The sequence below is a fragment of the Paramormyrops kingsleyae genome, chromosome 10, assembly GCF_048594095.1.
Source record: "Paramormyrops kingsleyae isolate MSU_618 chromosome 10, PKINGS_0.4, whole genome shotgun sequence".
NCBI classification, from domain to species: domain Eukaryota; kingdom Metazoa; phylum Chordata; class Actinopteri; order Osteoglossiformes; family Mormyridae; genus Paramormyrops; species Paramormyrops kingsleyae.
The window spans coordinates 2,769,943-2,791,738 of record NC_132806.1 but is presented as its reverse complement, the minus strand read 5'-3'; the positions used below and the strand labels follow the sequence as shown (position 1 = coordinate 2,791,738).

The 21,796-nt window shown below is 43.5% G+C and overlaps 1 protein-coding gene across 1 annotated transcript; it reads left to right on the top strand.

Annotated features, from left to right (window-relative positions):
• The first annotated feature begins 1,222 nt into the window (after window positions 1-1,222).
• Window positions 1,223-11,547, top strand: sf3b2 (splicing factor 3b, subunit 2). Its single transcript, XM_023826727.2, has 22 exons — window positions 1,223-1,450; window positions 1,958-2,004; window positions 2,088-2,144; window positions 2,404-2,607; window positions 3,070-3,132; window positions 3,261-3,399; window positions 5,177-5,277; window positions 5,418-5,526; window positions 5,671-5,759; window positions 6,149-6,337; window positions 6,913-7,035; window positions 7,223-7,303; window positions 7,546-7,773; window positions 7,904-8,053; window positions 9,277-9,366; window positions 9,511-9,618; window positions 9,702-9,809; window positions 9,947-10,089; window positions 10,249-10,350; window positions 10,474-10,573; window positions 10,920-11,111; window positions 11,337-11,547. The coding sequence occupies exons 1-22, from the start codon at window positions 1,321-1,323 to the stop codon at window positions 11,406-11,408; spliced, it is 2,625 nt and encodes an 874-aa protein (XP_023682495.1). The 5' UTR covers window positions 1,223-1,320; the 3' UTR covers window positions 11,409-11,547.
• The last annotated feature ends 10,249 nt before the right edge of the window (window positions 11,548-21,796 follow it).

The following is a 21,796-nucleotide window of genomic DNA, read 5'->3' as shown; positions in this document are numbered from 1 at the left end:
TTAAGGGATCGATCGTTTTATTCGTTTACCAAACAATGCATACCACATTTTTTGGAAAACAGTACATAAACACATAGAGACATAAGTAAATACATATTTCAAGATGCTTCCGGGAATTCTGCGAGATCCACAATGTACATGCGTTTCAAACTATCCAAGAACAAGACCCGTTTTAATGTTACTATGCGGTTCATTACAGATGCTCATAACCAACATAAAATTCTGCAGAAACAGAGAGTCAAAAGTCAGTGTTTCTGTATAACCACGGGTTTGCGGAAACAAAACACCGACAGGTCGGAATAACTTGTTTAACCCACTGGCAGCTGCAGACTTTGTGATTTTTAATATAACACTGCTCTCGGTGAGTCCAACATTAGCCTGCTCAACGCTGCCATCTAGTGATAAACTGCAGTAATTGATTTTAGAAAACAAATAATATTGTCACTGTACTATTGCCAAACACAACGAAATTCTGTTTTTGTATATCCTATCTTGTAAGGAACACAGACACACATGTACATCTGAGAGGCAAACTTTGAAGCTATGGGATTTGAGTGTGCGGTCTTCAGGACACAGCAGGGCTTTGCGAAGGTCTTTTAGGACACTTGCACAAAGTACCGGAAAATTGTCGACCAGGAGGTGGTAGCGATGATAAAAAGCTGTAGACCGGCGAGGACGGGGGTGTGTTGGTTTACAAAGTCGCTAGATTAAAAAAGTAGCACTCAGTATCTCCAAAAGAAGGCATACACTTTTAATAGTTCGGGCAAAAGGGGACAGCTGTTCAGGCACAATTTTATTTAGCACTGTATAACGTTGAGAGAACATTATGATATTATCAAAAAGCATGCGAAATACTCATGATGTAATCATCACGATGTACTTATTTGAGTATGTATCTGCGCCTTATGTTAGCTTCAAAGTTTCAGTTAGCTAGTTTATGTAACTGGTTGTATGAATAATAAGTCTCTTTCGGGTGCTGTTGATAAATACCGCCCCGACATCAGAGACCCGATTAATATGTTTAAGTCACTAACACAAGATTGCGATCTAAGCGAAGCAGTACAGTGGAAAATGCCGGTCTGTAAGTCCCCAGAAAACATATGTTTAAATACCCTTTTATTATATTTTTGTAGATGTTCAATTCATTGTAATTGAACCCGTTAGGTTGACCACAAATCCCAAAATCCCCGGCATTGGTTCGTTTCCGGGTGATGTTTCTTTGCTTCCCGTGATGCCGTGCGGACTTCCGGTGTCGGTCGTTTTTTCCGGGCTGTTTGTTCGAGTGTGTGTGCATTGTCGCCGGTTGAAATCCTGTTAAAAATGGCGAGTGATGGACCGCCAGGAACCGAAACAAACTCTACTGATATGGTGGGACTGATTTCAGATTTGAACACATGGAGTAACCCAGAGCTCCAGGCGAAACTTGCCGAAATTGGAGCGCCAAGCTTGGGTAAGGTTTTGCAAGGATGGCCCCGCAAAGGCCCGCTGGGCCTAGTACAACGACAAAGTAGTGGAAAATGCACATGTACAATGAGGAATCTCCAATAGACCCGGAAGGCTGGTCTGAACGATTTAAAGGCCTTCATCATTATTGCTCAATGTTGGCATGAATTAAATGAGAACTGAATGCCGAATTTGCGCTTAATGGGTTATGCAATTCATCTCTGTACTTGTACCTCATTGAAGCAGTCTTTTGTGCTGGAACCTCACACCTTTCTCGGTTGTTTCCGTTTCAGAGGGTTTAAGCTAGTTTTAGCGCATTACTGCAATAATTAAGATGCCCTATAAGAAAGTATATATCACAGAGACAATATTATGGAGTTATGATGTAGTCTAGCGATGGTTAGTATATTGACACGCTGTTAATGAGTTATCAAATAATGTATAATGGTGTTAAGCAAAATTATTATGTCGTGGCACACTATTTCTGACAGTAGGTTTTGCTCCTTCTGCACAGGCCCTAGAGAAGAACTCATTGACAGGCTGAAAGCCTATGTGATGCAGGTATGTGACAGTGCATGATCCTTTTCCTTTGTTTGTGTTTGTTTGTTTGTTGCTCCAGTGCCTTATTTTTATTGTTTCTGTAGACTGGCATGATGCCCACCAAACCAGACCTGCAGACTACTGATGATCAGCCACCCCAGGTTAGGGACACGACCCCTTGTTTCACAACAGGACTGCTGAGAAAATGCCTGTTCTTTATGTGAGAATTAAAATGTAATTCTGTAGCCACACAAATATGAACATCCTCTCAGTATAAGTTGTTTATGGAGCCATGTGGAAATAATGTGGGTTGTTCTGTCTCATATTATTCTGGCTGTTGTGAGAGAAATTAGTGCGGCTGCACATAAAGGATGGTCAGTTTTATAAGAATCTCATAACCACTCTAATTCAATGATGCAGATGCCAGGGCTGGCACCCATGCCCGGTATGCCATTACCACCTGGAATGGGCATGCTGCAAGCCATGGGTATGATTGGGGCACCGGCTCCCCCTGGGATGCCCATCTCCATGGAGCCACCAGGCCTGTCCCAAGAGGACCAGCTGAAAATGGTGCAGCAGAGGGCTGCCATGATGCTGCAGCAAGAGGAGCGAGTTAAACAGCAGGTAGCATGTCTGTGGGACAGCCGGCTCAAGGCCAGAGGCTTTCTCTGAGTCAGGATGCTTGTCTTCTGTCCTTTTAATTCACGGTGTTATGTGGTGATAAGCCTTTAGGTCACCAGTGTTTAATGTCATATTTGCAATTTGATTTTATAAAAAATTAAAAGGAATTAAATTGAAATTGATTTATTATATTTTTTATGTTTTTATAACTAAGTACTTGTTGATGTCAAGGCATAATAAATGCATAATATCAGGCATAAATGCATGGGGATGGCCTAGACCCCTATTCTAGGCAGTGTGGGGCACAGGGCAGGGGCTTACCTGGGACGGGATGCTAACCTGGCACCTGTACATATTGACACACTAAGGCCTGAAAATATACACTGCATACCCTTATATGTCGTCCTTTGTGAGTTCAAGGACCAAGGGCTGCATGCAGTTGTTTACTTTATGCATCCGTTTCAGGGAGAATCCCGTACCATGGAGGAACAGATGAAGGAGCAGGAGTTGCTTCAGCAGCAGAAGAGGGTAAGGATGGTGCACAGAGGCCTAACGCAAGGCCTGCAGGCCGGGGCATGTGCTCCGCTTTACATTTACACCAAGGCGTCCTGGAGGCACCTGAGGTCCTGTGCTCAGCCATCTCCCCTCTCTGACAGGCAGCAGAGCTGCTGGAACATGAGCGGCAGCAGGAACTGGCTAAGATGCAGCAGGGTGGACCGAGCCCTCGGGCCCCCAGCATGCCCCTGCCCCCCCTGCCCCATCTCAACCCCATGAGAGGTCAGCCCATGGCACCTGGTAAATGTAGTACACCGTCCGTCTCGCTTTGTTCTCATTTGGCAGTTGTTTAATGTTTCTTAATGACAGCCTAATAATAAGCAAAACAAATGGTAGCAGCCTACCTCCAAACTCAAATAATGTTTGATATTGCCATGCCCACACACGGCCTTACCAGCTCACAATTAAATGTGTTAATAAAACTAATATTATATAAAATGTACATTAGGCTACCCTGCATAGTATTGGGTTTTATAGGCTACCTACGTGCAACGTCCGTTTTCCTTTGATTATCCGATTGGAATTCCTACGTGAAGGCGAAGACTAGTGTTTGGTGCGGTGCTTTATATTACTGTGTAAAACAAGGATATCCTCCACAGTTGATGGCCTCAGCTGACTACTTCAGCATCCATTTCGAATAACTGCAGGAGATCGCATGCGTTTTTTGAAAATGAAAGTGGGAGAGATTTCCGGGAATGCGGAATCAGTATTAAACTGATATGGATTTTACGTTTTATCACCTTGAATGCAGGGATTTTGTCACTAAAATATAGCTCTAGGGTATTTTTTGTTGGCACATGATGTTTTAAAAACCGCAATTTAGCTCTCCTGCGTCCGACCCGAACCCGTATCCGACACAGAAGAATATTTTTCACCCGTTTAATCAAAATTTGCGGGTCACCCGTCGGGTACCCGAACCCGTGCAGGACTCTGCCTGGCAGGACCTTTATGGGAGAGATGGTCATACTAATATAGATGGAGTTATGACACTAGTCTAGTTCTGTGTCTTGTTTTCTGCTTACCTACAGTTTACAAAACCAACCTGTGTTTTTAATATGATAAAACCAGGGAAGTTAAGTGAAATGTTTTCATATTTTTTCTATAATTGCAGATTTGCACAATAAATATTCTACGTTCATGACTACTTTGAAATGTGTTAACAGTTTATTATACAACTTCCTGCTGCAATGCCTTTGCTATGGACATATATTGAAATTTACAGATCAAATCATATAGCGTCTACCGTCTATGGTTCAAATTGTACCGCAATATGTATTTTATGCCATATCGCACAGCCCTACCCAAAAGTTAGTGATCTGTATAAATTTGGCATATTTTTGTTTATTAAATTTGGTTAGCAGAGCACACAACATAATGTTGTTTCGGTATACTATGGTTTGGTATACTTTGGTGCGATAAGCACTCTAGCGGGGCACTCCACATAATGTTGTTTTGGTATACAGTAGTTTGGTATACTTCAGTGCAATATGCAGTTTAGTAGTATGGCTAAAATATTAATGAGGTGCGTTTTGCACTGAAGTGGCGGTGAAGAAAGAAAAAGCAGAGCAGCCATGTTATCTTTTACAAGAGGAGATCTTGTGAATAAACAAGGTAAAAAGACGTCGGCGGTGTGGTGGTGCTTTTGCAGTTCAAAGTCTGACACATTTATTAAACAGAAGGATATGCGTATTCATACTAATAATGACTTCTGGACGTCATACAAAGCCTCATTAATATTGTAGCCGTACTACTAAACTGCTTAAATTGTGGGCGTAAATAAATGTCTGTATAGCGCCGAAAAGCTGCCGCTTGGCCAAATGTTGCGCCTGTCATCTGAAGCCCTGGTGATTATTGCGGATGCCTGATATAATATCGATGTATCATCGCCCAGCCCTAGTTGGTGCTATAGATGGATGACAGGCTGTCAACAGTAAAGGGCAGGCATTCCTACCTGGGAGGGATGTGCAGCAGTCTATTCCACTGGTTAATATTTTTTTATTTTTTTTTTTTTGATGAGGTGTTTCTTCTAGTGGCCCGCCCCCCCCAGGGGTGTCTCTGGTGCCCCCTCTAAGCCAGCGGCAGAGAGTTCCCCCACCACCAGGAGAGGATATTCGTGAGGTATGGGACAGCACACCTCGTTAAACGCACTCTAACAGCTGTCCAGTCTGTTAATGGTGTCGGGGTGGTCCTCATGGAGGTCGGTCCTCATGGAGGTCGGTCCTCATGGAGGTCGGTCTGAGCCTGGTCTCTTCCTCCAGGTGTGGCAGGGTGAGGAGGTGGGTATGGGGCCCAAGATCCCACAGGCCCTGGAGAAAATCCTGCAGCTGAAGGAGATGCGACAGGAGCAGCTCAGAACTGTGCCTGCAGGTAACGGGGCTTGGTTTTTGGAAGCAGGGGCACCTGCCCCCCTGCTGACAGTCAGCTGATCTTGTGCTGATATAGGGCAGGTGAGGCGTGCACTGTAAGGATGCAAAGGACAAGCTGAGCAAATGTTTGGGGCCTTACTTTCAGATGATGAGGATGGCATTGAGCTGGAAACAAAGGTGGTCTCCACATTGTCTGAGGTGGAGGATGATGAGGTCGGCATCTCCAAGAAGGATGTGAGTGTCTTCATAAAAAATATTTTCCTGGGGGGGGGGGGGGTGATGATTCAACTTGACAATCGGGTTCCAATGGGAGGTGCCCACCTAATGACAGCTCTGATACCTGAGTGTGATGCGTTGAGGCAGCAATGTGTTATTCATCAGGGGGGTGGAGGTCAGCCGAGGATAGCAAATACATCACGAGGGGGTCAGGGTGATTCAGCGTAAGTGCTGCCTTGGACATCTGCATATGTGTTCAAGGTGCTTATTTTGTGAAAGAGGCTGTTCTTATGTTATAACAGTGTCAGTTCTTTCTGCAGGAACTGGGCTGTGATCCCCAGAAAAATGGCCAATGTCAAAGTTCTGGATGTTCAAATTCCATCCTCACTTTTTGCTTTAATTTTCAGAAAAACCGCAAACGCAGGAACCGAAAGAAGAAGAATAAGAAGAAGAAGGACCAGGACAAAAAGGTGGAGGAAGAGGTGACAGGAAATAAAGAGAAGAAGCCTGACGTTGAGATCGAGTACATCACTGAGGAGCCGGAGATCTACGATCCCAACTTTATTTTCTTCAAAAGGATCTTTGAGGCCTTCAAGGTCAGGCCTGCATTAATGCTGTGAGCTTGTAGTCATGTTCCACGTGCTGTTCCGCCACCTGTGCATTACACGCTCTTCAGTCTTCTGCTCATTCAGAGATGTTTCAGTCTTGCACACCGCTTGTCCACATCCATATATTAAGCCCAGGGAGTAACCAAAGGTCTGTAACAGCACTCGTGGACAGCTGTGGGTGTTGCTCATTCCCACCCCTAGTATAAGTCCAGAGCTTATAAAACACCACGCTATGTTGTCTCAGGTGATTATACACCACCAGTGTAACAGTGCTGACACAATCACATTGACAACAATGAGGTCTGAACTCGAGTGGCCTTAAAGTTTTAAAAAAAGAAATTTAATCTCACGCTTGTGACGGTATGCAAAAGCTATTGCAGTTCAAACCGATTAACAACCTATGGTAAGGATTAAACCAATATATGGTACTTTTTGACGGTTATTCAAGAGCACATTCTCACCTATGTCTGTGATGCATTTCAGCCTTGTTTGCTGCTGCTGTGGCTTTGGGTGTAAACATATGTGCTCAGTTTGCTTAGAGATGATATGTCTTTTTCCACCAGCTCACAGACGATGTGAAGAAGGAGAAAGAGAAGGAACCAGAGAAGCCAGAAAAGTTGGAATCGATGACAATCAAGAAGAAGGGCTTTGAGGAAGAGAAGAAAGACAGTGATGACAGTGATGAGGTTAGTCCTTCACTACTGAGGCTACACACATTTAAACTACACAGAATATGTCACTAGTAACACCAAAGTGGTTAAAATTTTAAAAGTACTTAATAAAACACTGACTGTATGGTCTATGCCAGCCACTTGGGAGACAGTCGTATGTCCCTGTCTTGTTTGGTTGATGGCTAACCCTGTTACACCACAGGAAGCGAGGCCAGACGTGCCCAAGATGTCGAAGAAGAAGCTGAGGAGGATGAACAGGTTAACTGTGGCTGAGCTCAAACAGGTGGGCTGCAGTTTTGTGAATGGCTGTAATGGAAGCAGCGTGCATGTGAGGGACAGTGCGATACGAGGTTCCTGCTCATTCAGCGTGTATCTAACCTCTGTTTAGGAAGTGCTTGGTGAAGCACTCCTCATGTTAGCGAAGGAAGTGGAGAATAGGTTAGGGGTTGTCTCAGTTTTTAGGAGCAGGTGAGGTGTGATGATACTGCAGCTGTTTTGCGTCAAAGACCCAATCTCTCCTGTCAGCTGGTGGCCCGGCCAGACGTGGTGGAGATGCATGATGTGACTGCACAGGAGCCCAAGTTGCTGGTGCACCTGAAAGCCACCCGCAACACTGTGCCGGTGCCTCGTCACTGGTGCTTCAAGAGGAAGTACCTGCAGGGGAAGAGGGGCATTGAGAAGCCTCCCTTTGAGCTGCCTGAGTTCATCAAGAGGACTGGCATTCAAGAAATGAGGGAGGCCCTGCAGGAGAAGGTAACGTGCCAGCAGCTCCAGCACGCTCTGCTCACCTTTTCCTGTCGTTTGTCTCATGTGAATGCTTTAAGTAGGATGACTGCCTTCGCTCCAGTCATGTCTCCTCAACAGTGTGTATTCTGGTTTACAGGAGGATGCAAAAACCATGAAGACCAAAATGAGAGAGAAGGTGCGCCCCAAAATGGGCAAGATTGACATCGACTACCAGAAGCTCCATGACGCCTTCTTCAAATGGCAGATCAAACCCAAACTCACCATCCACGGGGACCTTTACTATGAGGTACCAGTCTGTTGTTTTCTTTGTGGCTGAGCTTCCGTGAAGGTCAGGCCCTTTTGGTTTATTTACCTAAATGTGCTTCACATGCAGACTAGCATGACTGAGCTGTTGTGAAGTGAATTCGCAGCGTAGTGCTGAGCTGCTGCAGAATCACCAGCTGATCACTGAGTCACACTTTTCCTCCAGCTGGTTGTATTGTACACAGTAAGCCGGTCTGAGAGCTGCCTCCTTTTATGGTATCAGGTAAAGGTTGGTACCTGACAAGCCGTGCACGGCTGTGGAGGCAAAGACAAATATTGACCATTGTTTTATTAAATTAGCTTTACATACCTCTTGGTGTTCAGCTGCATTATGAGTAAAACCAGTTATTTATGGATTACAGACTAAAAACTTCTTAATGAGACACAGTAAAATAGGACCGGACTAAAGCCGTCATGACTACTCGATTTAAACTCAATAAAAAACACCAATTAAAATGCTCAATATGAAAATGAAAGCCAGCGGCAGAAAAGTCAAAGTTGAATTTGGTTGAACATTGAGCGTCAAAACGGAAAATCTGAGTGGAACCTGTTGCTCAGGATGGTGTCACAAATCAATGCTCTGCTCCCCATAGACGACGACAAAATGCCAAACCTAGTGCATTACTTTATTCTTATGTGAAAGCCACCTGAAAACATTTTGGTATTTAATCACTCACCGCTGCTCCTGGCGCTATGCATGTGGCTATAAAAAATCAATCGACACCCTTCAGATCTGAGAATTTGCCAGGGCCGTGGTGGATGGGAATATAACCCAGCCTGATCCAAACATAGAAGTCACTAAAGTGCATGACAGCGAGGCTGTTTGCTCAGTCTGTCACTGCCGCGTCTCCACAGGACACGTGGCACTCCATATCAGACTCCATGCTGTTTGGTAACAGTGCATGTTAATGTCTATAGGAAGCACCGACACGTCTCTCTTACCCTTCTGCAGAAACTCCAGCCTTGGGTTGCTTGAAATGAAAGACATTTAAGATCTAAATTTCAACACCAACAGATGCTTTTCTGACAGATCAACAGCATTCTGCTATATCAGAGTACACTCTTCTTTACTCATTGTCATCAGTGTTGAATTCTGAACACCTTCCTGACTGTGTCCAGCTGTGATTATTCAGTCTTGAGTGTGTGGCTTGCAGCTGGCTTGGAACCTCACATGTCATCTTAGGCTGTGTTTGTGGTTCAACCCAGGGTAAGGAGTTTGAGACCAGGCTAAAGGAGAAGAAACCTGGTGACCTGTCCGACGAGCTGCGCATCGCTCTGGGCATGCCTGTGGGCCCGGTAAGCGCCACACGCCTAGAGGCCTGATGGGAAATCCTGCGTCTGAGAGAGACTGGCATGTCTGAGAGAGAGACTGGCATGTCTGAGAGAGAGACACTGGGATGTCTGCAGGCTTTCACTGAAATGGGGCGTGCTTGTCCACAGAATTCCCACAAAGTACCCCCACCGTGGCTGATCGCAATGCAGCGTTACGGGCCGCCTCCCTCCTACCCCAACTTGAAGATCCCAGGCTTGAACTCTCCCATTCCAGAGGTAGGACCCTGTTCTCTGACAGCTTTCGACATGCTTGTGTCAGAGTCAAAAAGACCTCAACGACGTTTTGTCCCTGGCTGTAGAGCTGCTCCTTTGGTTACCACGCTGGAGGCTGGGGGAAGCCCCCCGTGGACGAGACCGGCCGGCCCCTCTATGGTGACGTTTTTGGCACCAATGCTGGCGATTTCCAGGTGATTCCCTCTCCTTTCCTCAAGCACAGCAGCTCTGACCAGATGAGCCTCAGCCCATAAATCCTTATTCATCTTCTGTGTCCCGCCAAACACTTTGACTGAGGGTCCTTTTAACGTGTCTTTCTCTGTACTTGCAGGCCAAAGCAGAGGAAGAGGAAGTCGATCACACTCCTTGGGGAGAGCTTGAACCTTCTGATGAGGAGTCTTCTGAGGAAGAGGAGGAGGAAGAAAGCGACGAGGACAAACCAGATGAAACGGGCTTTTTCACGCCTGCTGACAGGTTTGTGTCTGTGTGTGTCTGTCTGTGTGTGTGTGTTGTCCTGCACTTAGGTGATTTGTTGTATTCTGTTATATTGTACTGTTAAGTCTTTGCTGGCTGTTGAACTGTAACAGTAAAGTTTCAGGGTCATCACTTGTTTCTCCTGGCTCCTCCCCTCAGTGGCCTGATCACTCCGGGTGGATTCTCATCTGTTCCGGCTGGCATGGAGACCCCAGAGCTAATTGAGTTGAGAAAGAAAAAGATTGAAGAGGCCATGGATGGGTAAGTGCGCGCCTGCCTGCCTGCATATGTTCCTGATTCTCGGTGTGACACCAGGCAGCCGCAGAGGAGTGAGGACGTGACTGTGAAGCAGTGCATCCCTGTGAGATCTGTATGTGTTCACAGAAATGAGACGCCACAGTTGTTCACGGTCCTTCCGGAGAGGAGGACAGGCCCCGTGGGGGCAGCCATGATGGCTTCCACACACATCTATGATGTGTCAGGGGTAAGAGATGGAAGAGTGTTGTGTGTGTGTGTGTGTGTGTACGTACACACACTTTGTATCTGTGGGGTTAGGGGTCCCCTAATGCAATACCTCTGTTTTAATTGCTTGTCTGTTAGTCATATGGTTAACAGCCAGGTCATGCAGGTGGGTGACATTAACCTTGATGGGCAATGCACTAAAGGGGTCTGGGCTGGAAGTATATCCTGTGACATGCCACAGCTAAATACCCCTGTAGGCTTTCACATGGAAGATCTGCTCATTGGCGATGCATAAATAAAGCATCTGTATGCATTCAGTCACACAGAGCATTGCTGCTCTCTTTCCTCCATCCTCCAATCCCCCCCAGGCGATGGCAGGCCGCAAGGCAGGCGGGGGGCAGGAGTCCCAGGGTGTAGAGGTGGCCTTGGCTCCAGAGGAGCTGGAGCTGGACCCTATGGCCATGACACAGAAGTACGAAGAACATGTGCGTGAGCAGCAGGCCCAGGTGGAGAAGGAGGACTTCAGTGACATGGTGGCAGAGCATGCTGCCAAGCAGAAGGTAAGAGCTCAGGTGGTCAGCGGTGGCTCACACAGGGCATCTCTCTGCTCTTTGTGCCCGTAAAGCGTATGATTTGTATGCATACATAAAGTGGTCATGGTTTCACAGATGCCCTAGGGTAGCTGGCTAAGGTGGACTGTGGTCTCATGTTCTCATCTCGCCTTGAATGTGCTGGGATCGGTTGCCTTCCGATTTTGACCATCACTCTTGCTCCCTTCCTCGCAGCAGAAGAAGCGGAAAGCCCAGCCCCAAGACAACCGCGGCGGAGCCAAGAAGTACAAGGAGTTCAAATTTTAGTCTGCTGCTCGCTGTCTCCCTTTCCCATATTTGAGCAGTATAATTCAGTAGAAGCAGTTCAAGTCAAGCTTTAGTTTTTCACAGCATCTATAGGTGAAAAATGTTTAAACGTTTTGTAAATAAAATGGTGTTAACCATCTGTCTAAATTCAGATTCTCAATATGCATGCAGGCTTCCTGGTACATTTTGATGTATATTTGTGTGCAAAACTGTCCTTTAGGAAAAGGTTTGGCCAAGAAGCTGCCGTTACGCACCACTGATATTGTGTAGATGTGTTGCCTAAGCTAGCTGTGTGTCATGGCACAAAGCTTGCAATATAGTTCAAAATCAGTAAGGATCTTCATATTGTAAAGATCTGTGTCCTATTTTGGTTTTTCCTGGTTGAAACTTAAAATGAACAGTATCTTGGAATTTGATTTACAGTTCAGACCCTGGATTCTGTTACTCTTCAGCTTGCCCTCCAGGGGGCAGCGATGAGCTCCTGCTGTATGACAGTCACCTGATTTCCACTCACCCTGACCTAAATAGCAGCAATCACCTTAGCGACTCTTGCCACAAGCCTCAACACAGGATCCCCCTAGTTTCTTAGTCTCTTTTTCAGCAACTGTAAATGTAAGACACATTTTGTCCTACATGATCTCTCCCCCCCCCCCCCCTTCTGAAAAACATTTGTACATTTCTCTAAGAAATGGAAACAAAATGTTTTCAACTTATGAGGGGAATTATGGGGGAATTCTGGGGAACCAAGTCAAGAGGTGCTTAGGAATTACCCCCTACTGTGGACTGTGAATTCACCTAGAAACCCTAGCTGTTCCTGTGTGATGATGGCACAGAGCTCCCTCAGCTTGGAGATTAGAGCACGGTTACAGTGTCAGTTGGCCCTGAGCTTGTGAGTGAATACATGACTGCTACCAACACGGGCACAAAAAACATGCAAATCAAAAATCATTTTGGTGTCTTCCAAGCTTTACACATGGACACTTCTGTACAAACGCGTTTCATTTCAGAGGTGTGGCGTCATGTCGCCTTATAAGGTGATTCTTTAGTCGTGCTGTATAAAGTTTTTTTCACAAACTTGCTTTTATAGTGACAATATATAAGCCTTTGCCTTTTACTGTTATTCACCTTCCCCAAAATGTTTAAGGGCGAATTAAATCCCACATTATATATGCAGAATTTGTGGAAATATTAAAATTATGCACAATTTGTGAGATTCCGCCATGAGTGTCAGGCCATTCATTGTGGAAAAATGACCTCACCTCAGGGTCCACTATGATGCCCCCGTCACTCTCACAAACACATCCTAACTTTCCGTAAAGAAACCCAACCCACATAAAATAGTGACAAGAATGTCTTCTAGAGACCCATAGAAGTAAATATAGTAGATTTGTTGAATCTCGGTGATGGCAATAAACGGGTGGAATAAAAATGCATGTTTTAAACGTGTATTTTTTTTTACTGTGTCTTGAGGGAAAAAAACCACGTGGAGACGTATAGAGGGGAAAAAAATCTGTGTCGAGAGGCGTCTCGGTTTATACCCTGACAGCGTTCAACACTTAAGCCCTCACAAGCTTGGCAGTGGGACAGTGCTAAGCCCTAAATCCTCAAAACCTCCACACACACACACAGATCTCCACGCATTTGCAGACCTGCCATGGCAGAAGTGTAGTAAAAAGACAATTGCAAGGTCCGCCTGAGTTGTAACTGATGACTTGTCTGTATTTCAAGCTCTTTGAGCAAAATACTTTTTAGCCATTAATACCTATGTACGCATTTACAGATTTGTTTTTGCATTCACAGATCTATGCACGCATTTACAGATGTGTCTACACAAGCAAATCTCATTATGCATACAAAAACTCAGTACGCATTTACAAATTCTTTTACACATTTACAAATCTGATTACGCACACACGGATTGAGATAGTCACACAACTCTCCATATACATTTGCAAATAATTTTGCTACAATAATAGCCCCATAAGGGTAGGGGTTCTCCAAATAAAGACTGTAAGAAAAAAAACTATGTAATGTAAATTATGTAATGAGATATATTAATCATGCTTGTGTTTGTAAACCAGGCATTATATGTGATATTATTGAGGGGGATGATCCCTCCCCCATCTCACGCTTACGCGTACAAATAATGATTCAGCGCGGGAAAAATCATAAGAAATTAGTGGCGAAATCAGTGAGTACAGGCCTACGTGTCACACAAACAGCCAGAGGACCCCATGGCTGTAACTAATCGCATTCTATACACAGTTAGGGAGGGGGTTCAGTTACTCTGCCGAACAGCATTTCTATGGCTTATTAAAAAAGTAGGCCTATTAAAAAACCATTAAATCAATTTAGTGAAAATTAAGGCTTTAAATAGCATTAAAAGGTCTTCAGTACGATTCATGTAGGTGTTAAGTATTTTTGCCATTTACTCAAAATATTTGTTTAAATGCAGATTCAACAAAATTGGTTATATTGATTCATGTTTTTTTTTCTTCAATTTTTTAGTTTATAATGATTTCACCACTGTGGAAACAATTGTCACAGTGGTGAAATTATCTTTATATTGAAATTCAGATTTCTAATTTATTTCGGCAAAAAGAATCCATATGTTTTTAAGTATATGTCCAACAAACAGGCAGAAATGCACACCTGTAATTTTTGCATTTTGAGCCCTTTTGATTTATGTGCGTTAAATGTTGATTTCTAAAGAGGAGATTTCAGCTGTAAGATGACATTGGTTCAAGGCCCTTGGTTCTCCAGATTACTTCATGGGCAATTTTTATGAATAATTCAGTGTTTGTTTCTGCCCTTCCTGTTCTATAGTTGTTGCTTGCTTACAGTCAGTGGTGCTGAATGAACGACAGTGCAATTATTACCAAATATCTATAAAAATGCATAATATGAAAACCAAGCAGTGTCTCCTATAGTCCTTTACTAAAATTTCACTTTACTGGACATGTCAGTTTCATTTGTTGTGGAAATTTCGCGATGTAGGACTCAGGACAGCGTAAAGTCTTTTCAACCTTCAGTTTATTGTGGTATCTTACAGCACGGGCCCGGGGAGATACCTCAGGAGTTCTCCCCCGAGCCTCTTCTTACAATTCTTTTTATCCCTGCGTTCTACTGTGTGTTTCCATATATGGTTTGCTCCGGTATTTCAGTGCTCGCTATTCCTTGACTAGGGCTTGATGCTATCATCCGACCTTGAACACATGGTTCCTATTCCACCCTTTGCACTATGCATGGACTTAGAACAAATACTAATAAGTAGATTTAAAAATACATAATCTGAAAATGAAATGCTGTGCATTGTTCCCCATACTCATTGCTAGTCATAGTCTACAAGACATGTTTGCATCATTAATTTTTTTGTTTTTTCATGTATTCTATTGCAGTATAAATGGGCCCAGTATAGTCAACAATTATCGGTAGACATATATGTTACGTATGTATTCAGATTTGTAGTTTTATTACTTGGCTATGTTCCTGATTGCTAATAAAAAGAATCTTGGGGGGGGGGGGGGGGGTTAAAACCCGTTATTTTATTACGTGGCTGCGTACCTGCTGAGAAGCCTATTATGCTGTCAGTAAAAAATCGTTCAAACTACGTACGACAATGCAAACTGTGGTTAAGGTTTAGCCTGTGTTAGTGTCAGATGGTATTCAAAGGGAATTCCTATACGACGCACAGCACGGTGTTTCAGCATGATTAGTACTGCTGCTTCACTTCAGAGCTGAGGTTAAAATAGGACCTCAGCCCAGTGTGGCTGCAGTTTGCGTGTTTCCCCAGTGTGACATGGGCTTCCTCCGCGCCCCCCTGTTTCCCCCTGCAGTCCAAAGACAGGAAGTTAGTCTAACTGGCATTTCTAAATTGCCCAAAGTGTATTATTGTGTATGTGTGTTACTTAGGCTTGTGCTGCCTGGGATAGGCTCAAGGCAGCCCCACAACCCCACAGGATATGCAGCCGGAGGATGGATGGATTTTCTGTATATGCATGTGAGTAAAGGTGATGGGGAGGGAGCCTGTGAGTCTTTATTACTCATTTTATATCTGCATCCACTGTTCTCTCAGCTCATCAAACCTCACCAAATCTCCGGCTAAGCCAAAACACAGATACTATTACATTTAGTGTTAATAATAATTACATGGTCCAAAAAGTGGCTGAGAAACAGGGCTCTCTGCACCTATTCACAGCCTACCCTCACTCACCAAAAACTGTGGAAAGTTTTACAGATTGCAGAACTTCATTCTTTTTTATTCTTTATACTGGCCACTAATGTAAGAAAGGTGACTTTAGATATTTCATTTAAACAAATACAGTATACAATTACTGTACTGCTAAACTTATTCAGGAATGCAGATACACTACAGGGAAAAAAACAAAGCCTACTGTCTTTCCACAGTTTCACAACAGCATTGAAGAGATCCCAGATTGCCAGTAATATAGTGTTCATCGAAAACCTACGAGATTCATGGAGAAAGCATTACTTCTGAAGGTCTTAATCTGGGACTATCAGCTCTTCAGTGAAGTATATACTTTTATAGAATTTATTTAATATCTTGAAGTGGCTGGCTTACTTTATGCTTGCCGAGTTTATAATTTATTTCACTGGACATTTTGACCTATTATGAGCAAGGTGAACATTCGTAATGCTTGGTTTTATTGACGTCTTAACTGAAAAGTTGAATCATATAGCACAGGGTTATTCAAATCACGGTCCTTGAGGTCCTGTGAGACAGGTGTGAAGCCTCTGACCAATCAGAATCAGTAATTATTAAACTAACTACCTGGGAGAACTGAAAACAAGGCCTGGATTTGGAATCGAGGTTCAGATTTGAAGAACCCTGATATAGCAGATTAATGTTTAACAAAGTTACATTATTGTAGGCAAGCTGAGTTTATTTATATAGCAGATCTTCAAAAAGTGAGGTAATTCAAAGTGCTTTACATAAAATAAGATCAATTAAAAGCTATCATTAAACGGAATATTTAAAAAATGAGTAAAAGACAATTAAAGTAACAGTAATTCAAAATGACAAATACAGTACATTAAAATAAAAGTAAAAGTAAAAGCAACAACATTGAATAACAGTGCTAATCAAAGGCACAATGGAACAAAAATGTGTTGAGTTTGGTTTTAAAGGAGGCAATATTTGGTCCTCAGGGAGTCGGTTCCGGTTACGAGTGGCAGAATATCTGCGTGCCACGTGGCTTTGCTTATGTTTCACTGCTGGCACTATTAGCTGAGCAGCTCCTGATAATAGTGCTGTCATTCTCATTTCTTGATGGCTTTTATTTTAGTACAAGGACCCCTGCAGAGGATAAAGAGGTACAGAAAAAGGATGAATGGATGGACAATATACTGGTCATCAGCCACACTATTAAATACTAAATGTTGGCATTGACAGTGACTCTTGAAAAACCCTTACACGAATGCTAACTACTATTAATGGTGAAGACATACAGTGTATCTAGACTGCTTTTGCCTCCTTGGAGCAATCGTCAAGAATGACAATACAGCAGTCACGAAATGCATTTCAGACAAGCATTCGGTAGAGCTGCAATGGAGGATCTACAAAAAAAGCTGTTGAAATTTGAATGCTGAAATATTTTAAAGTATGAAGACCATTATATATATCCTACCCTTCCAAGACAGAGCAGACCACCTTAGACTGAAAGTGGAGCACAACTACAGCAACACAGTGCTTTAAAACTTCATACACTAATGCTCATGATGATAATCTCTTTACAAATGACATGAACAGTAAAGGATAAGACTCCTCATTTAAGCAGGGCTCACTTCTCTGTGGATGGACGGTTAAAGAAATATAGCCTTTAAATCAGTAATATGCGATGACAGATAAAGTAAACTGTATCTAAGACTAAGCATCTTAACAAGCATGCATTTTTGAGTGGAGTATTTAATATTAGTGTGCAGAAATTCAGTATGTATTCCATATGAAGAGTCTAATGTGAAATTATATGGTATAAAAGTGATGTGCACAAACTTTTCGAGGGACAGGTGCTCGATTGGGGTGATGTGGCTTAGGTTGTCAAAAAGGGCCACTTAGAAGCTCAGAAGGATGGCATTTTCAATGGTTCAGCTTCCCTGCCTGAAGTACAACTTTTTACAGCACTTAGAGTTATTTTATTTATCTATATACTATAGTTGTATTCCCTGGCCTTCTGGGAAAACATATGGTTTTAGTGCCTATCTCCAAAGTACACAAAAAAGCCAGTTTTTACAGTTGATGACATTAAGAGAAAAACTCAATAAATGCTTGATCGATCTTTTTCAAACTTTGCGGAGGCATTTTATTGTTGCCGGCCTGGAAGCGATTAAATTTTGAGACGGATTGCCCCAAAACTGAAGCAACGCTACTTAGTGGCAACAAACGGAAGACTGAAAGCAGAGGACATTCGACTTTGTAAATGTGATGCCAAAAAGTATTTTATGAATCTATCACTCATTCAGAAAAACACTATATGGATGAAACTGCTGTTATTTTCAAACACATTGCCTCAAAAATGAAGCAGTAGTGTTGTATGTCAGCAAAGGAAGGAAACGGCAGCTGTAGAAGATAGATCAGATTAAATGTTGTAAGGCTGAACATTTAGATCTGATCAAAATATGAGATAAATCGCACTAAAATTACTCTGTTTACCCTATTTTTGAGGGGTCTTATTACCATGTCACAAAAACACTGCATGGATGAAAATGTATACCTAAAATGTACACAAAGAGTAACTGCATAGACAGTGAGCAGCGAAATTGAAAATGCCAGCAGAAGGCAGACAAGAGCAAAAACAGAGTCTGTGGCTCCGCCGTCCTGTAAACACAGATCTGCTATGGATCTTTGTACATGTGAGTAATTGTAAAACTTAGGGGTGTGAGATGATTTTTCTGAACTAGAACGAAAAATTGTTAGCAGGGCACACCCCTCTCCAGACCTCTGTATACAACACCAGCAGAGTGGCCTTTATTGTTTGACTTTTGAAATCTTCTGCTCTCACCCTCCTAATCAACTCCCCTTCACAAAAAAATTTTATAAACCAAATTTTGCTAGATTGGACTATGTTTAAGGTGCGCTCAATAAAACTGAAATTCCTTCCTAATGATCATAATAGCATGTAATCCGCAAACAAAACGGACTTCTGATCAATGATAACATAAACTCAGAACGCTGTTCACAGTTACAATACTGGTTAAAAAGCAGAACATAGAACACTGCTGTTAAAATCACTATTACTATGAGATTACTATGAGAACTGAACTTGTCAATCCGTTGACCAGAAGCATGGAGCAGAGCAGACAGATTGTGTACCGTGTAACAATCACTGGTTTTGGTTCAGTCCGGAGCTGAAAGGATGTCTGGGCTGAGAATGTTCTTCCTTCCTCTCATATGCTTCCTCGCTCTGCTGGGATCTGCGGCTGCAGCGGTTCCCTCTCTCTCATTTTCTCCGGCAGAAGAGCTAGAGGTAGAGTCCTCCAGCGTGACACTGTCGTACTAACCAGCTTTGTCCTGCAGTTTCTCAGTCCTCTTCAGTTTCTTCTGTTCTTGCTTTGCTTTCACCTCTTCCAGCTTTATGGCATCACCTGCCATTCTTCCTCACCCCCGTTCTCACTCTGCGCCTCCAGGAATGCCTTGATGATCTTCGGTGATTTTTATCATTTTTAGTGTCAATTCATGGTCTCCTTGAATTCTTCTTCACTCTTCACTGGTGTTTCACTCCTTCCCCCTTTGTTCTTCAGGGCCTCCCGTTTCCCCACAAACTGTCAAGCTTCTTCACAGCATGCTGAAAAGGCTGGATGGGAATGCAGGCCTTTTACCAAAAGTCCTGGACCCCCTTCATGGTCTGCATTGCCTCATCATGCTTCACTGTCCCATTTTCTCCCATTCGGTGCAGATATACTGGCAGTACATCACCATTGGACAGAAGCTTGCAACCTGATAAAGACTCTTGCTTACAAGCAAGTACACTTCATCCTATTTACACAAAGTGGCCATCTAATGGCAGAAAAGACTAAACGCTTTTCAGTAAAAGAAACCTCCGCTGCTGTCAAGTACCTGTTGGTGTGAAAACATTGTGGCCTTGAGCAGACCCTAAATGACAACCTATCAGGAGGATATTTTGTATACATTAATTCCTACAAGTGGAGAAACAAATGAGGGGGTGAGAGGTTGAAATTTCCCCAAAAAAACATTTCACCCACCCAAAACGTGCCACCCTAACCTTTGGTGTATCTGTTACAGTCCTTACTCTAATGTCACAGAAAATTTCGGCCATTGTGCAGAAGAGAAATAAATAGAATATAACTCTTGTAGTGGTTGGCAGACCCAGGCATTACTGCATTAGAAACGAGACAAGGCAACTTTGTTTACAAGGGAGTGCTCTTTTATTTCGAGCCCTTAAAAGGACCAAACACAGGCATCAAGCACCAACTCACACACACCCGCCACAGTCTGCCCCCTGTGCTGGCCATCCCGACTGCCCTAACAACACACGGTAGACGCAGACACATGTTATTTACAACACGTAACATTTATCACTATACAAGACATTACATTGCAACATAATACCAACACAATAGATGCTACTTACACACAACTATTTATATTATTTACATAGCTGGCACTGATCCAGCATGCCGTACTGCCTGTTGGAGTTACCCATCTTGGAACCCCCCCACAAAGTCCTGCAAGTGCTCCAGGCAATGGCAACTCCTTTACAGCCACAGGCTCTCAAGTCCCCCCACTGTTAATTGTTGACAGTACCGGTGACCAGCACAACCAGTTCCCTACCTCAGCTCTGGAATAGGTCCCAGAGATCCAGTGGCAGCCACTGGTGCCACTTCTCTGGTGATGGTGGAAGCAATTCACTTGCGAGCACTGAGCTGTTGGAGACTGCCGGCAAAGGAGACACTGGAGATCCTCTGCTGACCACTGGGTTATTCCTCCTGCTAGCCCACCTGCTGCTTGGATCAGGTGGCCCCACACAGCCGCTCCAGGCTGTGCCACCCCAGCTCCAGTGACTCACCCAGCCACTCCTCATCGTGCTCGCTCTGCTCCCGGTGCTGGTCCAGCTCGTGCCGCTCCAGGACCAGCTGGGCCTCCAAGGCACGATATGCCTCCTCACAGCCGAGTAGAGCCACCTTCGCAGCCTCGGTCTGTTGTTTCTGGCAGTTATGGTCACACTTCCAGCTGTCCAGCTCCTTCTCTGTGGACTCACTGAGACAGCCAGGCCTCCCAGGTGTGACACGCCTCATGGCCGAGCAGAGTAGCCTCAGCCTGCTGTCTCTGACAGCTGCACTCACAGCTGGGGTTGCACTGCGGCTCCTGGCCACTGGCAAACCAAGAGCCCTCACTGGCCGGTGAGCGGTCAGAGTCCACAATAGCTCCCGCCTTCTTTGGTCACCAACTTTGTCTCATACTGGGATCCAGCTATTTACATTATTACCATGGCTGGCACTGGTCCAGCATGCCGTGCTACCCTATGGGTTTCCCCAGCACTACATCATTTAAAGATATAAACAATATACATAATATAAATGACATTTCCAAACATGGACTTTAAAACATATACAAAGTAATCATGTAACTGGTAAGAAAAGATCCTGCAAATTGTCATATAAGTGGAATGTGTACTTTCAGACCTACATGACAACAAGGACTCACAGCATTCAGGTGAAAACACATTTACTGTATTAATTTTTAGATTTCCAGGTGATCCATGCAGTACTTACAGAAATTGTACAAGTTGATGGGTGTGGAACGAGTACGGCTTAGATGGCCGGACCAAATGACAGGGCTGTCCATGGAATATAATGCTGTTGTTTCCGACAGCACCAAATATAATTCATGTTGATTGTCCTTGATTGTTCTGCATAACACCCTAAAGTAAATTCTTTTGTATGAAAAGGTAGACCTACTAATTGGCAATAAATAAAAGGCTGTAATTCTGAAACAAATGATTCTGTTCATATAGATAATAAAGGGCATCATCCAAGTAGAAAGAAACAAGTGACTTTAATGGGTACAGAAAACCAATAGCTAGTAAAGGAAAGTATAATAAAGTTGTAATTCACCATTTATAAATACAGGTATGCATGGTATGTAATATGATTACGAAAAGAGAAAAAGCTAATTAATAAAATTAACATGACTGCTACTGATTCATGCATTTAAGAGCCGTTCTGCCCCACTTCTGTTCTGTGCAATAAATAATTGCTATAGTTGTTATATGAATGCAATATTGGCAGGAGTCGCCGTAAGTAAAGTCTTCCTTACCTACATAAATTACTTGGTCGTGTATTTTATATACCCAACATACACTCACATTTTACTCTGCAAACTACGATTCATAACAACCCTGATCATCATC

Bases quoted from the DNA above. Each gene is read 5' to 3' on its own strand.
- sf3b2 (XM_023826727.2), top strand. From the start codon at position 1,321: ATGGCGAGTGATGGACCGCCAGGAACCGAAACAAACTCTACTGATATG. The intron at 7,036-7,222 runs GTTAGTCCTTCA...GTTACACCACAG, and splicing joins ACAGTGATGACAGTGATGAG to GAAGCGAGGCCAGACGTGCC. The intron at 10,574-10,919 runs GTAAGAGATGGA...AATCCCCCCCAG, and splicing joins ACATCTATGATGTGTCAGGG to GCGATGGCAGGCCGCAAGGC.